The 15,332-nt window shown below is 42.6% G+C and overlaps 1 protein-coding gene across 1 annotated transcript in view; it reads right to left on the bottom strand.

Annotated features, from left to right (window-relative positions):
- Nucleotides 1-15,332, bottom strand: part of syn2b (synapsin IIb) — a 402,961-nt gene that overhangs the window by 71,538 nt on the left and 316,091 nt on the right. The window contains exons 6-7 of the mRNA XM_072582178.1: nt 12,046-12,108; nt 11,409-11,551 (exon numbers count right to left, since the gene is read on the bottom strand). Of these exons, the coding sequence (XP_072438279.1) occupies nt 11,409-11,551; nt 12,046-12,108 (206 nt within the window). The remainder of the gene's footprint in view (nt 1-11,408; nt 11,552-12,045; nt 12,109-15,332) is intronic.

The raw sequence follows: 15,332 nt of genomic DNA, 5'->3' as shown, positions 1-15,332 counted from the left end.
AGGCTTCAGCAATGCTGCAGGTCCCTGACACACAAGTGTAGGTCTGCTCAGAAACAAACCCTGAGACAGCGAGAGGGAGCAAGGCAGGCAGTGTGAGGAAAAAGGAAACTTCTGAAAACTCCGAGTTCCAGAGGAGAGGCATTGAATCAGTTATCCAAATAATATTATCCGAATGAAATAGTGCCCACCCATCTCATTCGGATATTCAAGGTTCCTCTGTATACTGTACTGAATACATTTTCATTAATCCAAAAAATTCCCTTTTCACAAAAAAGTACAAAAAATTTGCATGCACAATCCTTTGTAGTTTCAAGTTACCAAACATAGTCGAAAATAACATTTTCATTCGTTAACAAATCCGTCACGTCTAGTCAGTTCTACTTTCATCAGTCTCTACACAGGCATTGGATATAGAGTATTTAAGTCATAAGTCTCCTAATGACAGGTATATGCAATATTATTGGCTGTTTATCGGATATCTGCTCATTCCCAAGGTAGTTTTTCTTCTCTGGGGAGTGTCATTCATGTGGGAAGTGCTGTCGCTATGATAACTGTATTCCTATTCCTTGTTGATCCATTTTCATTGCAGGGTATAGCTGAATCTCGGAATAAATGGTCTGTACCTTTTGATCCACTACTTTTAGTGAAGGCACTGCTGCTGTAGTTATATGCTGCTGTCTGTGATTGGGGCAATATATCTGATCATTCATGTTCATTGTATGTTCAAGCTGACAACTACTCAACACAGGTGCCACATCGGTACATGGTCTGACTCTTGTTGAGAGTGTTGAATGTTTGTACTCTGATGGGCGGTCCATTGCTTAGCTCTAGAAATTACCTTTATCAAAGTTAAATTTGGAATACTGTCATTTCACTTTTATTTTGTGACTCATACCTGGCAGATCTCTTCAATTCTGCCTGTTCTTTTTCTTTCTTTCTCTTTTTCTCTCTTTCCTCTTTTTCTTTTTCTCTCCCCTTAGTCCTAGAAGCAAATCCCAGAGCAGTAGCAGGCACAGGCAGCAAGAGCAGCGTGTGAGCAGAGTCCCAGAGCAGCACGTGGTCAGCAAGGCCCAGAGTACCACGTGGTCAGCTAGTCCCTGAGTACCACATGGTCAGCGAGTCCCAGACTACCATGTGGTCAGCTAGTCCCAGTGTACCACGTGGTCAGCTAGTCCCAGAGTACCACGTGGTCAGCAAGTCCCAGAGTACCATGTGGTCAGCTAGTCCCAGAGCACCACATGGTCATTTAGTTCCAGAACAGCATGTGGTCAGCAGGTCCCAGAGTACCACATGGTCAGCAAGTCCCAGAGTACCATGTAATCAGCTAGTCTGAGTACCACATGATCAACTAGTCCCAGAGCAGCACGTGGGACTGGGGATATTTTAGAGATGGTGTTGAATTTCCTAATACTTTATGAAGCACCTGAATCCTGCCCTTGTGAATTTAGGGACATTGTCACTCAATGCATTATATGGAATCCCATAATTACTGATGTATGCTTTCGGGCATTCTATAGTTTTACTGGTCTAACTTCTAATAGTCAGAATAGTCACTGATGGTGACAGATAATTAGTTCCTCACAGGATGAAGAGGTTCACTCCAAACTTCACCTGTCTGGGATGTCATGGATCAAGCAGCTCTTTCGCTTGCTTACCTTGGAATTTGTTGAAAACACTGCAGTGGCTGATTTGGTCTTTAATTTCCTAGCCCTTGTTCAGCCAGCAGGGCACCTCTCTTGCATTCCTCTGACTAGATTCAATTCTTTGCTAGTGCATATTGATGCGCTTCAGAATCTCTGTTCTCATCTCATTAGGGTTGACGCTATCTTGGGCTATCACTCTATGTCTGTATTTCCTATGTCTTACAGTAACAGGCATGTTCTTGGTGTTTCAGACTCTTTGTTCTTCACAATTTCCCACACCATGAAAGAGTTACACATTATTGCATTGTTTGATTGATTTAGAAAAATAGAAACCAGGAACATGAGTACGCCATTTGACCCTTCGAGCCAGCTCCATCATTAAATATGTACACGACCACGATCCTCTATCTTAATGTCAGGTATTTTCTTTCTCACCATAATGCTTAATGTTTTTTAAATCTAAAATAAATCTTTTTCTTGAAAATATACAGAGAATTCCACAGAATTACTATCCTTTAAGAGAACAAATTTGTCCTCATGATCATCCTGCGCTATGTGGGAAGTCATGACATTTCCAGTGTGTCCCTGGTGACCATGTGTGCAGGTAGTATGCAGCTGCAGCTACTGGCTATGGCATTACAGAACTGGAGCTCAGATGGACTCACTGTGGAGCATCTGCAATGCTGGGATTGTCATGGACAGCACATTCAGTGAGGTAGTCACACCACAGGTAAAGATAGTACAGGCAGAAAGGGAATAGGCGAACACCAAGCACAGCAGACATGGGCAAGTTGTGCAGGAGTTCCTGTGCTCATCCCCACGCTCAAACAGAAACTTTCTGGGAGGAAATGGATTTTCAGGGGATAGCAACAGAAGCAAAGTCCATGGCTCCACAGGTGACTCTGGTCACAAGAGGGGAAGAAGAAGAATGGCAGGGATATAGCGATTGGGGATTCATTAGTAAGAGGAACAGACATGTGTATCTGTGCTGCAAAAGAGATTCCATAGAATGTTGCCTCTCTGTGTGCCAGGGTCAAGGATGTAATGGAGCAGATACATGAGGTGAATAGCCAGTGGTTATCGGTATTTCAGTTATTGATACATTTAGGAACCAACAATTTGATTTAAAAAATAGATACAAGGTCCTAAAAGCAGAAATATAGAAAATGAGGGCATAAATCGAAAAATAGGACCTCAAGATTAGTAATTACTACCAGTGCCATTTACTAGCAAAAGTAAAAATAACGGGACAAACTAGATAAATACTTGGCTGCAGAGGAGATGTAAGAGGGAGAGATTCAGATTCCTGGGACACTGGGACTCATTCTAGGGAAGATTGGACCAGTACAAGCAGGACAAGTTGCAGGTGGGCAGGAATGGTATCAATATATTTGGGGCAGAGGCAAGGTGCTTTCCCTACAGATCGAATGTTTCTGCTGGGTTGATGACTTGCAGAGCATGTCAAGCCATTGCTGAGCATTGAATCTGGAAGATGTCACACTCTTCTACTATCGTCTAAGGGACCGCTACTCTGTTTCCTTTGCTTGAATGTCATGTCCAGGCGGCCATCACAGACAGACATTTCTCTGGTCGGAGTGAAATATATGAATGCTGTTTTGCCTCCCTGGTACCAAGGTCAAGGATGTCTTGGAGAAGGTACAGCATATTCTGAAAGTGACTAATACCATGGGTGATTCTGGTCTCAAGAGGGGAGGAAAAAGAATGGCAGGGCTATAGTGATTCATTAGTAAGAGGAACAGACATGTGTTTCTATGCTGCAGAAGAGATTCCACAATAATATGTTGCCTGTCTGTGTGGCAGGGTCAGGGATGTAATGGAGGAAATGCATGAGGTGAATAGCCAGTGGTTATCAGTATGATACGAATGACATAAGTAAAGAAAGGGATGAGGTCCTGTGGAGAGAATGGAGGGAACTATGTAGGAGGTTAAAATGTAAGTCCTTGAGCGTAGTAATATCTGGACTATTACCAGTGCCACGTGCTAGTGAGAGTAGGAATAGGAGGATAGAGCAAATGAATGCTTGGCTGAGGAACTGGTGCAGAGGGCAAAGATTTACATTTTTGGACCGTTGGGATCTCTTCAGGGGTAGAAATGAGCTGTATAAGAGGGATGGGTCCCATTGTACCAATATCCTTGCAGGGAAATTTGCTCGTGCTACTTGTGAGGCTTTAAACTAGTAAGGAGGGGTGGGAACCAAAGCAGTAGTGAGAACAGAGAAAAGGCTGAGGCTGGCACACTAGGTAAGGGGAAGCAAATTAAATAGTCAAGACAGATAAGTGCTTGGCAGAAAACAAAACAAGACTGATAAATTAAACTGTATTTACTTCAATGCAAGAGGCCTGATAGGTAAGGTGGATAAACTTAGGCACGGTTGGGAACATGGAAATAGGGTATCATAGCTATTACAGAAACATCACTCAGGGATGGGCAGGACTGGCAGCTTCATGTTCCAAGGTGTAGATGCCATAGGAAGGATAGAAAGGGAGGCAAGAAAGGAGGGGGAGTGGCATTTTTGGTTAGGGATAACATTATGGCTATACTTAGGGAGAATATACCTGGGAAATAATCAAGAGACATTGTGTGCGTAGAACTGAGAAATAAGAAAGGAATGATCATCTTGTTGGAATTGTATCATATGCCCCCAACAGTCAGTGGGAAATCAAGAAGCAAATATGTAAGGAGATCTCAGATATCTGTAATGGGACTGTTTTAGTCTAAAGAACTTGGATTAGTAGGAATTTGTTAAGTGTGTACAAGAAAAGGGTTTACAGGGCGGCACAGTGGCTAAGTGGTTAGCACTGCTGCGTCATAGCACCAGGATCCCAGGTTTGATTCCAGCCTCGGGCGACTGTCTGTGTGGAGTTTGCACATCCTCCCTGTGTCTGCATGGGTTTCCTCCCACAGTCCAAAGATGTGCAGGACAGGTGAACTGGCCATGCTAAATTGCCCATAGTGTTAGATGCATTAGTCAGAGGGAAATGGGTCTGGGAGGGTTACTCTTTGGAGGGTTGGTGTGGACTGGTTGGGATGAAGGGCCTGTTTCCACACTGTAAGGAATCTAATCTAAAACTTTCTTATTCAATAAGTGGATGTACCTATTAGAGAAGGAGCAAAACCTGACTTTCTGTTGGAAATAAAGCAGGGCAAGTGACTGAGGTGTCAGTGGGGGACCACTCTGGAGCAAGTGATCATACCGGCAGACAAGGGAGGCGCGATGGTAGTTTGGCGCACCGATCATTATATTGCTGAGGCTAAACGCCAGCTCGCGGACACCTTCTCCTACTGCCCCCTTGACCATGACCCCACCTCCCACCACCAAACCATCATCTCCCAGACCATCCATAACCTCATCACCTCAGGTGATCTCCCATCCACCGCCTCCAACCTCATAGTCCCACAACCCCGCACCACCCGTTTCTACCTCCTGCCCAAAATCCACAAACCTGACTACCCTGGCCAACCCATGGTCTCAGCCTGCTCCTGCCCCACTGAACTCATTTCTGCATACCTTGACACGGTCCTGTTCCCTTAGTCCAAGAACTCCCCACCTACGTTTGGGACACCACCCACGCCCTCCACCTCTTCCATGATTTTCGCTTCCCCGGCCCCCAATGCCTTATCTTCACCATGTACATCCAGTCCCTATACACCTCCATCCCCCATCACAAAGGCCTCAAAGTCCTCCACTTCTTCCTTTCCCGCTGAACCAACCAGTACCCTTCCACTGACACCCTCCTTCAACTGACTGAACTGGTCCTCACTCTGGACAACTTCTCTTTCCAATCCTCCCACTTCCTCCAAACCAAAGGAGTAGCCATGGGCACCCGCATGGGCCCCAGCTATGCCTGCCTCTTCATCCATCTTCCGTAGCTACACTGGCACCACCCCCCACCTTTTCCTCCGCTACATTGATGACTGTATCAATGCTACCTCGTGCTCCCATGAGGAGGTTGAACAGTTCATCCACTTTACTAACATCTTCCACCCCGACCTCAAATTTACCTGGACCATCTCAGACTCCTCCCTCCCCTTCCTAGACCTCTCCATTTCTATCTCGGACGACCGACTCAACATGGACGTTTACTATAAACCGACTGACTCCACAGCTACCTAGATTACACCTCCTCCCACCCTGGCCCCTGTAAAAACGCCATCCCATATTCCCAATTCCTTTGCCTTCGCCGCATCTGCTCCCAGGAGGACCAATTCCAATACCGAACAACCCAGATGGCCTCCTTATTTAAAGACCGCAATTTCTCCTCAGACGTGGTTGACGATGCTCTCCACCACATCTCCTCCACTTCCTGCTCCTCCGCCCTTGAACCCCACCCCTCCAATCGCCACGAGGACAGAACCCCACTGGTCCTTACCTACCACCCCACCAACCTCCAGATACATCGTATCATCCTTCGTCATTTCTACCACCTCCAAACAGACCCCACCACCAAGGATCTATTTCCCTCCCCACCCCTCTCAGCGTTCCGGAAAGACCACTCCCTCCGTGACTCCCTCATCAGATCCACACCCCCCACCAACCCAACCTCCACTTCCGGTACGTTCCCCTGCAACTGCAAGAAATGCAAAACTTGTGCCCACACCTCTCCCCTCACTTCCCTCCAAGGCCCCAAGGGATCCATCCATATCCGTCACAAATTCACTTGCACCTCCACACACATCATTTACTGCATCCGCTGCACCCGATGTGGCCTCCTATACATTGGGGAGACAGGCCACCTACTTGCAGAACGTTTCAGAGAACACCTCTGGGACACCCGCACCAACCAACCCAACCGCCCCGTGGCTGAACACTTTAACTCCCCCTCCCACTCTGCCAAGGACATGCAGGTCCTTGGCCTCCTCCATCGCCAGACCATGGCAACACGACGCCTGGAGGAAGAGCGCCTCATCTTCTGCCTAGGAACCCTCCAACCACAAGGGATGAATGCAGATTTCTCCAGCTTTCTCATTTCCCCTTCCCCCATCTTTTCTCAGTCCCAACCCTCAGACTCAGCACTGCCTTCTTGACCTGCAATCTTCTTCCTGACCTCTCTGCCCCCACCCCCTCTCTGACCTATCACCCTCACTTAACCTCCTTCCACCTATCGTAATCCTAACGCCCCTCCCCCCTACCTTTTATCTTAGCCTGCTTGGCACACCCTCCTCATTCCTGAAGAAGGGCTTATGCCCGAAATGTCATGGAGGGAGTGTTCCTTTGATCCTGCCTGATCTGCTGCGCTTTTCCAGCAACACATCTTTAAACTCTGATGTCCAGCATCTGCAGTCCTCACTTTCTCCAAGTGATCATAGTTCTATTAATATTAAAATAGTTATGGAAAAGGATAGAATTAATCAAAAACTTAAGATTCTGAATTGGAGTAAGGCCAATTTTTATGGTAGACAGGAACTTTCAGAAGTTGATTGGGGAGGCTTTTGGCAGGTAAAGGGACAGTTGGGAAATGGGAGGCTTTCAAAAATGAAATGGAGCCCAGAGGCAATATGATGCTGTTAGTGTGAAGAGCAAGGCGGATAGGTGTATGGAATGCTGGATGACGTGAGAAATTAAAGCATCAAGAAAAAAGAGGCATTGTTCAGGCAACTGGGATCCAATGAATCCCTCAAAGAATATAAGGGCAGTAGGAGTATACTTAAGAGGGAAATCAAGAAATCAAAGAAGGAACTTTGGCAAATAGGGCTAAGGACAATCCAAACGGATTCTATAAGAACATTCAGGACAAAAGGGTAACTGGGGAGAGAATAGGACCCCTTAAAGATCAATGTGCTGTTTATGTGTGGAACCACAGGAGATGGATGAAACACTAAATGAATATTTCACATCAGTATTTACTGTGGACAAGGACATGCAAGCTACATTACATGGAGAAATAAATAGTGATGTTTTGAAGAGAGTTGCTGGAGGTCTTAAAACATATAAAAGTAGATAAATCCCCAGGACCAGATCAGGCATTTCCCAGAACTTTGTGGGAAGCCAGGGAATATATTGCTGGGCCTCCTGCTTGGATAATTGTATCATCGATAGCCACAGGTGAGATGCTGGAAGACTAGAGATTGACTAATGTGGTGCCATTATTTAAGGAAGGCTGTAAGGAAAAATCGGAACAAAAGATTGTTTAGCCTTACGTCAGTGGTAGGTAAGTTGTTGGAGGCGATTTTAAGTAACAGGATTTACATGCATTTGAAAAGGCAAGGATTGATTAGGGATAGTCAACGTGGCTTGGTGTGTGGGAAGTTGTATCTTAATTGAAGAGGTAACAAAGAGGATTGAAGACAGAGCTGTTCATATGGACATCAGCAAAGTATTTGACAAGGTTCTGCATGGTAGATTGGTTAGTAAGGTTAGATAAAATGGGATATGGGGGAGCTAGCCAATTGGATACAAAATTGGCTTGAAGGTAGGAGACAGAGGGTGTTGGTAGAGGGTTGCTATTCATACTAGAGACCCATGACCAGTAGTGTACCACAAACATCAGTGCTGGGTCCACTGCTTTTTGTCATTTATATAAATGATTTAGATGTTGATTTAGGAGGTATGGTTAGTAAGTTTGCAGATGACACCAAAATAGGAAGTATAGTACATCGTGAAGAAGATTACCCCAGAGTACAATGGAACCTTGTTCAGATGGGCCAATGAGCCGAGGAGTAGCAGATGGAGTTTACTTTAGATAAATGTGAGGTGTGGCATTTTGGTAAGGCAAACCAGGGCTAAGCTTATATAGTTAACGGTTGGGCCTTAGGGAATGTTCCTGAACAATGAGATCTCAGGATGCAAGGGCATAGTTTCTTGAAAGTGGAGTCGCAGGTGCACAGGGTGTTGAAGAAGGTGTTTGACACCTTTGACTTCATTGGTCAGAACATAGAGTATGGGAGATGGGATTTCATACTGCAGTGGTATAGGATATCGGTGAGGCCACATTTAGAATACTGTGTACAATTCTGGTTACTAATCTATCAGAAGGGTTTGGTAAACTTGACAGGATGCACAAAAGATTTACAAAGATGTTGCTGTGACTGGAGGGTTTGAATTACAGGGAGAAGCAGAATAAGTTGGGGCTTCTTTCCCTGGAGGATTGGAACCTTATAGAAGTTTATATAATCATCAGGGACATGGATAAGGTAAATAGCCAAGGTATTTCTCCCAGGGTGGCAGAGTCCAAACTAAAGGGCATAGGTTTAAGGTGAGAGAGGAAAGATTTAAAAAGAACATGAGGGGTAACTTTTTTTCACACAGAGGGTGGTGTGTATGGAACAAGCTGCCAGAAGAAGTAGCAGAGGAAGGTACAATTACAACATTTAGAACGATCTGGATGGATACATGAGTAAGAAGGGTTTAGAGGGATACGGGCCAAATATTGGCAAATGGCACAAGATCAGATTGGGATGTCTGGTTGGTGCAGACGAGTTGGACCTGTTTCTGTGTTGCATGACTCCATGACTCGGTAACTTTATATCTCTACAAACAAGACTATATTCTTTGTAAAGTCTTTTGGAGCACATAGAGACAGTTTGAGGGAGATGCTTTGAATTTGCCGAAATCCAGTCATTTTGTCTCCCAAACATGAAGATGCTTACATTTAAGGACTACAGCAAGGCACTTTTTTCTCTATTTTCACCTGAGCATTTAGTTTGGGTTCACAATCTGGATGCATATAGCTATTTTTGTTGCATAAAGGTTGCTCCAAATCCCATCTCATGGCATCATACTGCAAGGTGACTTCATCATTGACATTGTAGTACCTCAGCATTGCTGTTTTTGTCACTGATTAGTTAGTTAGTTAGTTTTGGTGAAAATCACTTCTTGTCCTATACTCCCATACCACAGCACATCCTTGGCAGTGAGCTTATGTAGAGTTTCATACTTGGATGAGAAAGTTAGGCAAGAATTTCGCTAAAGATTTTAGGAATCCAACAAATCATTGCTTTGCTTTCACATCTTTTGGTCACTACATCTCTGCTAGCAGCTCTCACCATGTCAGGAAATGTTGGTGAATCTACAATATATGGATTGCAAAAGTTTAAGAAAGCAGCTCACCATGAAATCTTTAAGATTAACTAAGGATGGGCAATAAACAAAAACAGAAAATGCTGGAGAAACTCAACAGACAATAGTCAACAGGTCTGGCAGCATCTGTGGACAGAAAGAGTTAATATTTTAAGTCCAACTTTTCCTCAGAATTAGTTCCAGTTGTATTGGACTCAGAACATTAACTCTATTTCTCTCTCCACAGATGCTGCCAGACCCACTGAGTTTCTCTAACACTTCCTATTTTCATTTCAGTTTTCCAGTGGAGCCCACTTTCCTTGAATGAACCATGAAAAAAAAATATCTGGGCAAAGTATTTTTACTATCAGCTCTGAATTTAGGCATCTTCACTGCATCTTTTTCTTGTTCAGCTTCAGGTTCATCTGCTGAGCTATCTCTAGCAGTTACAATAGATTCTGATCAAGGTCTGCAATGTCTTCTTCCATTATGTCTTAATAAATTATCAGATCATCCACAATAACTTCCACTCCAGAAAATACACTGACTCTCTTGTGTTGTTCTTCTGGAGCAGTGTAAGTGTCAACTAACATATGCAACCCTTTGTATCTCCATAATAACCTCCAGAATGTAACTCAGAAACTGTCACTTATATCTAGGTCTCCTATTTAAGATGGAGATGAGAAAATTTCTTCTCTTGAGGTCAGGAGCAGAGTGGTCCAAGTGAAACACAAATTCAGAATCGGCATTTATTTTTCAGCAAATGTGCTTGATAGCACGAATGCTGACCCCTTACATCACTACACTGATGTTCAAGAGGAGACTGATAGGGTGGTAAATTGGCTGTGTTGGATTTGTCCTGCTTTTTGTGTATAAGATAAACTTGGGAAATTTTCCACATTATAGGGTAGATGGAGTACATATTAAACTTGAGCTCTGATATTGAACACATACGATTTATAAGTAAGATTAATAGAGGTTCAAAGTGTGTTTTCAAATCCTACAGAATCTCTCCTGCCTGCCATTTCTCTCCCCATTGAGATCTAGACTGCAATATAGCTTGCAGCATTCTTTCTCCAGCATCAATAGCAAGATGTACTCTTATATGGTCTGGTTTTTAGTTAACTCTGTTACTATTTCAGTTTTTTGACATTGAGTGTGAAAGAAAATTCCAATTCTGTCCCATATCTCATTTAATTTCCATAGTAACAAGGACTAGAAAATGCATTGCAGTTTTGACTCACCCACTAAATGTAAAAGAAAAACAGAAATTGCTAGAAAAACTCAGCAAGTCTGGTAGCATCCTTGGAGAGAAAGCAGAGTTAACATTTTGGGTCCAGTGATGCTTCTTCAGAATCCAGATTGCTTTTTAAAATGTACTTGTTGCTCTTTCCTTCAACAGCTGACACTGACAGCATGTTACAAATTATGTGTTTTAGTGGCTTCCACAGACCTTCAGTCAAAGGCACTTCTGGGCGAAGTAGAGATCACATGACTACAGCAAGCCAGCCTGTACACAAAGTGTTTCTCTGAACAGCAACAACTTCCTGTTTGTGGATTTAAACATCCTTCAGGCATTAGTATCTTATTAAAAGCGGTACTCACTTACCATACAGCATGAAAAACTCAACATAAGTAGTAGGAACTGTACTAAAAAAAGGTTTACACCAATACAGCTATTGAAAATAATCAACTAAAGATAAAAAAGGAAATGAGTTTTCAGATAAATATATTTAATATTTGCTCACATGTAAGCCTTGTAATTATTGCCTATTTTTTGAATCCTTATATCATACTTGGAGTCTATGAAAGGTTCAGTTGTGGCGTAAGTGTTTGTTAGAGCTACCACACTTGCTATGTCCTGAAAATCGTAGTGATTTTCTACTTTCACCTGGTGCATCCAATAAAGGCAGCATATGGGAAAGAGAAGAGAGAGAGAGAAAAGAGAAAAGAATCGGATTACGTTACTTCTCTGAAATAATATAGAAGCCATTTTCTTCCATGAGAGTTTTGTAAGTATCTGATATACTTAAATTAAATAATATAATTCTATACAATCTATACAAAATACAATTTGATATAAACTTTTGAATATTGGATAAATTTATGTCAATGGTGACAAACAGAAGGAATCTTTGGTTAAATAACATTGGAAGTTTTAACTGACGTTACATACAATCTTCTGATCTTGCAGGCACTTGATAGACACATTTGGCTGGTTTGCATTGTCAAAGAATTACAGTGCTACCATACTGTAATTCTGTAACATGTCATTACTGGGAAGCAGGAAGAATTTCTAACTTAAAGTTTAGAGAAATCTTTCTGTTCAAATATTTTTGATGCAATACAGAATTTTGGCTGAGACAATTGCAAAGGATTAGTTACCTTTCCCATGCCTGAATGAGCATGTCCAATCTTCACAACAGCAGGAAATGTTGGCATGGTTAACTGAAAACACAGAAAATGCTCCCATTATATTTAATACACTTCACTTTTATTCACATCATGCTTAAATGGAACACATTTCATTACATATCAGATATTAGCAAGAACATTGAGTTCTGTTCATAGTTAATCTTTCAACAGGGATTTTGCAATTCAATGACAATTCGTATGGATAACTATTGAAACTCTTGTACTAACAACAATCCAGAACAGTTTTACATAGAACATAGAAAAATACAGCGTAGTACAGGCCATTTGGTCCTCGATGTTGCGTCGATCCAAGCCCAATTAACCTACACTAGCTCACTATCCTCCATATGCCTATCCAATGCCCGTTTAAATGTCCATAAAGAGGGAGAGTCCACCGTTGCTACTGGCAGGGCATTCCATGAACTCACGACTCGCTGAGTAAAGAATCTACCCCTAACATCTGTCCTAAACCTACCACCCCTTAATTTAAAGCTATGCCCCCTCGTAATAGCTGACTCCATACTGGAAAAAGGTTCTCATGGTCAACCCTATCTAAACTCCTAAACATCTTGTACACCTCTATCAAGTCACCCCTAAACCTTCTTTTCTCCAATAAAAACAGCCCCAAGTGCCTCAGCCTTTCCTCATACGATCTTCCTACCATACCAGGCAACATCCTGCTAAACCTCCTCTGCACCCGTTCCAGTGCCTCCACATCCTTCCTATAGTATGGCGACCAAAACTGCACACAATACTCCAGATACGGCCGCACCAGAGTCTTATACAACTGCAACATGACCTCAGGACTCCGGAACTCAATTCCTCTACCAATAAAAGCCAGTACGCCATATGTCTTCTTCACTGCGCTATTTACCTGGGTGGCAACTTTCAGAGATCTGTGTACATGGACACCAAGATCCCTCTGCTCATCCACACTACCAAGTATCCGACCATTAGCCCAGTACCCCATCTTTTTGTTACTCATACCAAAGTGAATCACCTCATACTTACCCACATTGAACTTCATTTGCCACCTTTCTGCCCAGCTCTGCAGCGTATCTATATCCCGCTGCAACCTGACACATCCTCCCTCACTGTTAACAACTTTCATCGGCATAACAAGTTCACAGATCATCTGATGCATGTGGTCAGTGATTCCAATCATTTTTATGATAATGTCTAATTTAAATAGTATTGGTGAACAGCCAACATAAATGAGCACCTATAAGGAGATCATCAATCAAAGAGGAAAATTGATGTCCTAGCTCCTATGACCCTTTACCAGGGTTATCTCCCTCACACTCAACTGTACTTGCAGGGGCTCCTGCAAGATATCCAGATTCTCCATCTCTTCTGAGTAGTGAGCAGTTTGCTCATAAATGCAAATGAGATCCAACCACAAAAGTGGTTTGCGCCACCAACTGCTTCCACTGAAAAAACTTTGTAGTCACTCTGCTTGTTTCCTACATGATGGGATAACTGCTTGAAAAGTAGCCCCAGGGTTGGCACATTTTTGCTGTGGTTTTAACCACCTGATTTTTGTGTAATGTAGAATCATACCACCAACATAAAGTGCATTGCATAACATGTCAATGGGGTTTTCAGCTTTTTCCCCAAATTTAAGAAAGTATTATATTCAAAGAAACAATTTTATGAAGGAAACATCAAGGTGACATCGAAATAAGGTCAGGGCACTTAACTATTTGCAGTACTCTCCTATTTTTCCTCATCTCTTCCCAAATCATTGTGTACTTTTTACCTTATTGGTTCTATAGTTTAAACTATCACCCACTTTCTAAAATATTTGTTGGGCTTCAGTCATATGCATGGATTACTGGCTAACTTTCCAGCACTAAATGACTCAAACATAGTCTATTATCCTGCAAGGGATCATTCAAAGTCCCCGACACTGTAGAGATTTATAAAATTAGTAATGTTAGAGCTTGAATTGCTGGCTTATATGTTGAAATGACTGGGTCAATTATACCTGTGATCAAAACCAAGTGCTGTGCTATGCTTATGTTGTACTTTAAACAACAAAGGCTTAGGCTATATTCCAAAAAGGCATAATCTATTACTTGGATTGGTCTGAATTGTATGATGTGAAGTAATCTTTTGGGAGTCAAAGGTAGGCAGATCAATATTTTGAAGCTTTGCTCAAATTTGCTAAAATCTCTTCAGTAGATTTAGTTGCTTATCTGGGAATAAGAAGATGGAAAATTTACGCCCAAATTGGGCAGATTTGGGTCAAATGGAGAGTTAAAATGTAAAAATGTTAATCCTGACTCTATTTCTTCTCTAACCTGTTTTTACATTAAGACAACACAGTTAAACTCCACAGCTTGCAAGGGAATCTTGATAACATTCAGTCCATGCCATAATGCATTCATTGTTCTGACTAAAGACACAATAATAAAATAAATTAAAAACTATTTTATTTCATTTTTATTATTTCAATGATGAAAGGCCATTAACTTACAATGTTGTGCTGAATTTAACATTATTGATGGAGGAGTCACCCATTGTCTGGACAGCAACCCCACTGTTGTCAATACTTAACTGGTCTAAGATGGGCATTCCCTTGGGTCAAGGAGCCAGGGATACGGAAGATCCATCTTTGAGAGAGATGCTGGATATCCAGAGGCTTTGACTTTATTGCTCATCAGCACCACAAAGGAGATGATGGCTGCTACCAGTAATATACCCAACAAGACCTCCAATGCAGAGGATGGGAGGAGGACGTAGGAGAGGGTTTATTATTAATTCACAGGAGGTGACTTTTACTGGCTTGGCCAGCATTTATTGCCTATCCTTAATTGCCCTTGAAGGTGGTTGTGAGCTGCCTGAAGTTTATGTGCCATAAGCAGACCCACAATCTTGTCAGGACGGGATTTCCAAGGTATTGACCCAGCATCAGTTTTGGCAATACAGTAGAACCCCTGTATCTGTGGATTCAGTTTCCGTGGTTTCAGTAGGCGGCCTGAAAATATTACACGAAACATTCAGAAATAATTCCAGGGAACTGCGTGGGAGAGAAGTTTCCCATTTAAATGATAGGGTTTGCTACTATCCACGGTATAGGGCATCCACGGCAGGTCTTGGAACGTAATTTTCGCAGATATGGAGGGGTGGGGGGAGCACCTGTATATGTTCAATTGGGAACATTGGCTTGGAAAGGAACTTGCAGGTGATGGTGTTTCCATGTATCTGTTGCCCTTGTTATAGAGTTATAGTCAAAGAATCCCTACAGTGTGTAA

This window comes from Chiloscyllium punctatum, chromosome 12, assembly GCF_047496795.1.
Source record: "Chiloscyllium punctatum isolate Juve2018m chromosome 12, sChiPun1.3, whole genome shotgun sequence".
NCBI classification, from domain to species: domain Eukaryota; kingdom Metazoa; phylum Chordata; class Chondrichthyes; order Orectolobiformes; family Hemiscylliidae; genus Chiloscyllium; species Chiloscyllium punctatum.
The sequence above is the reverse complement of the archived record's forward strand: the minus strand, read 5'-3'. Positions and strand labels throughout refer to the sequence as shown.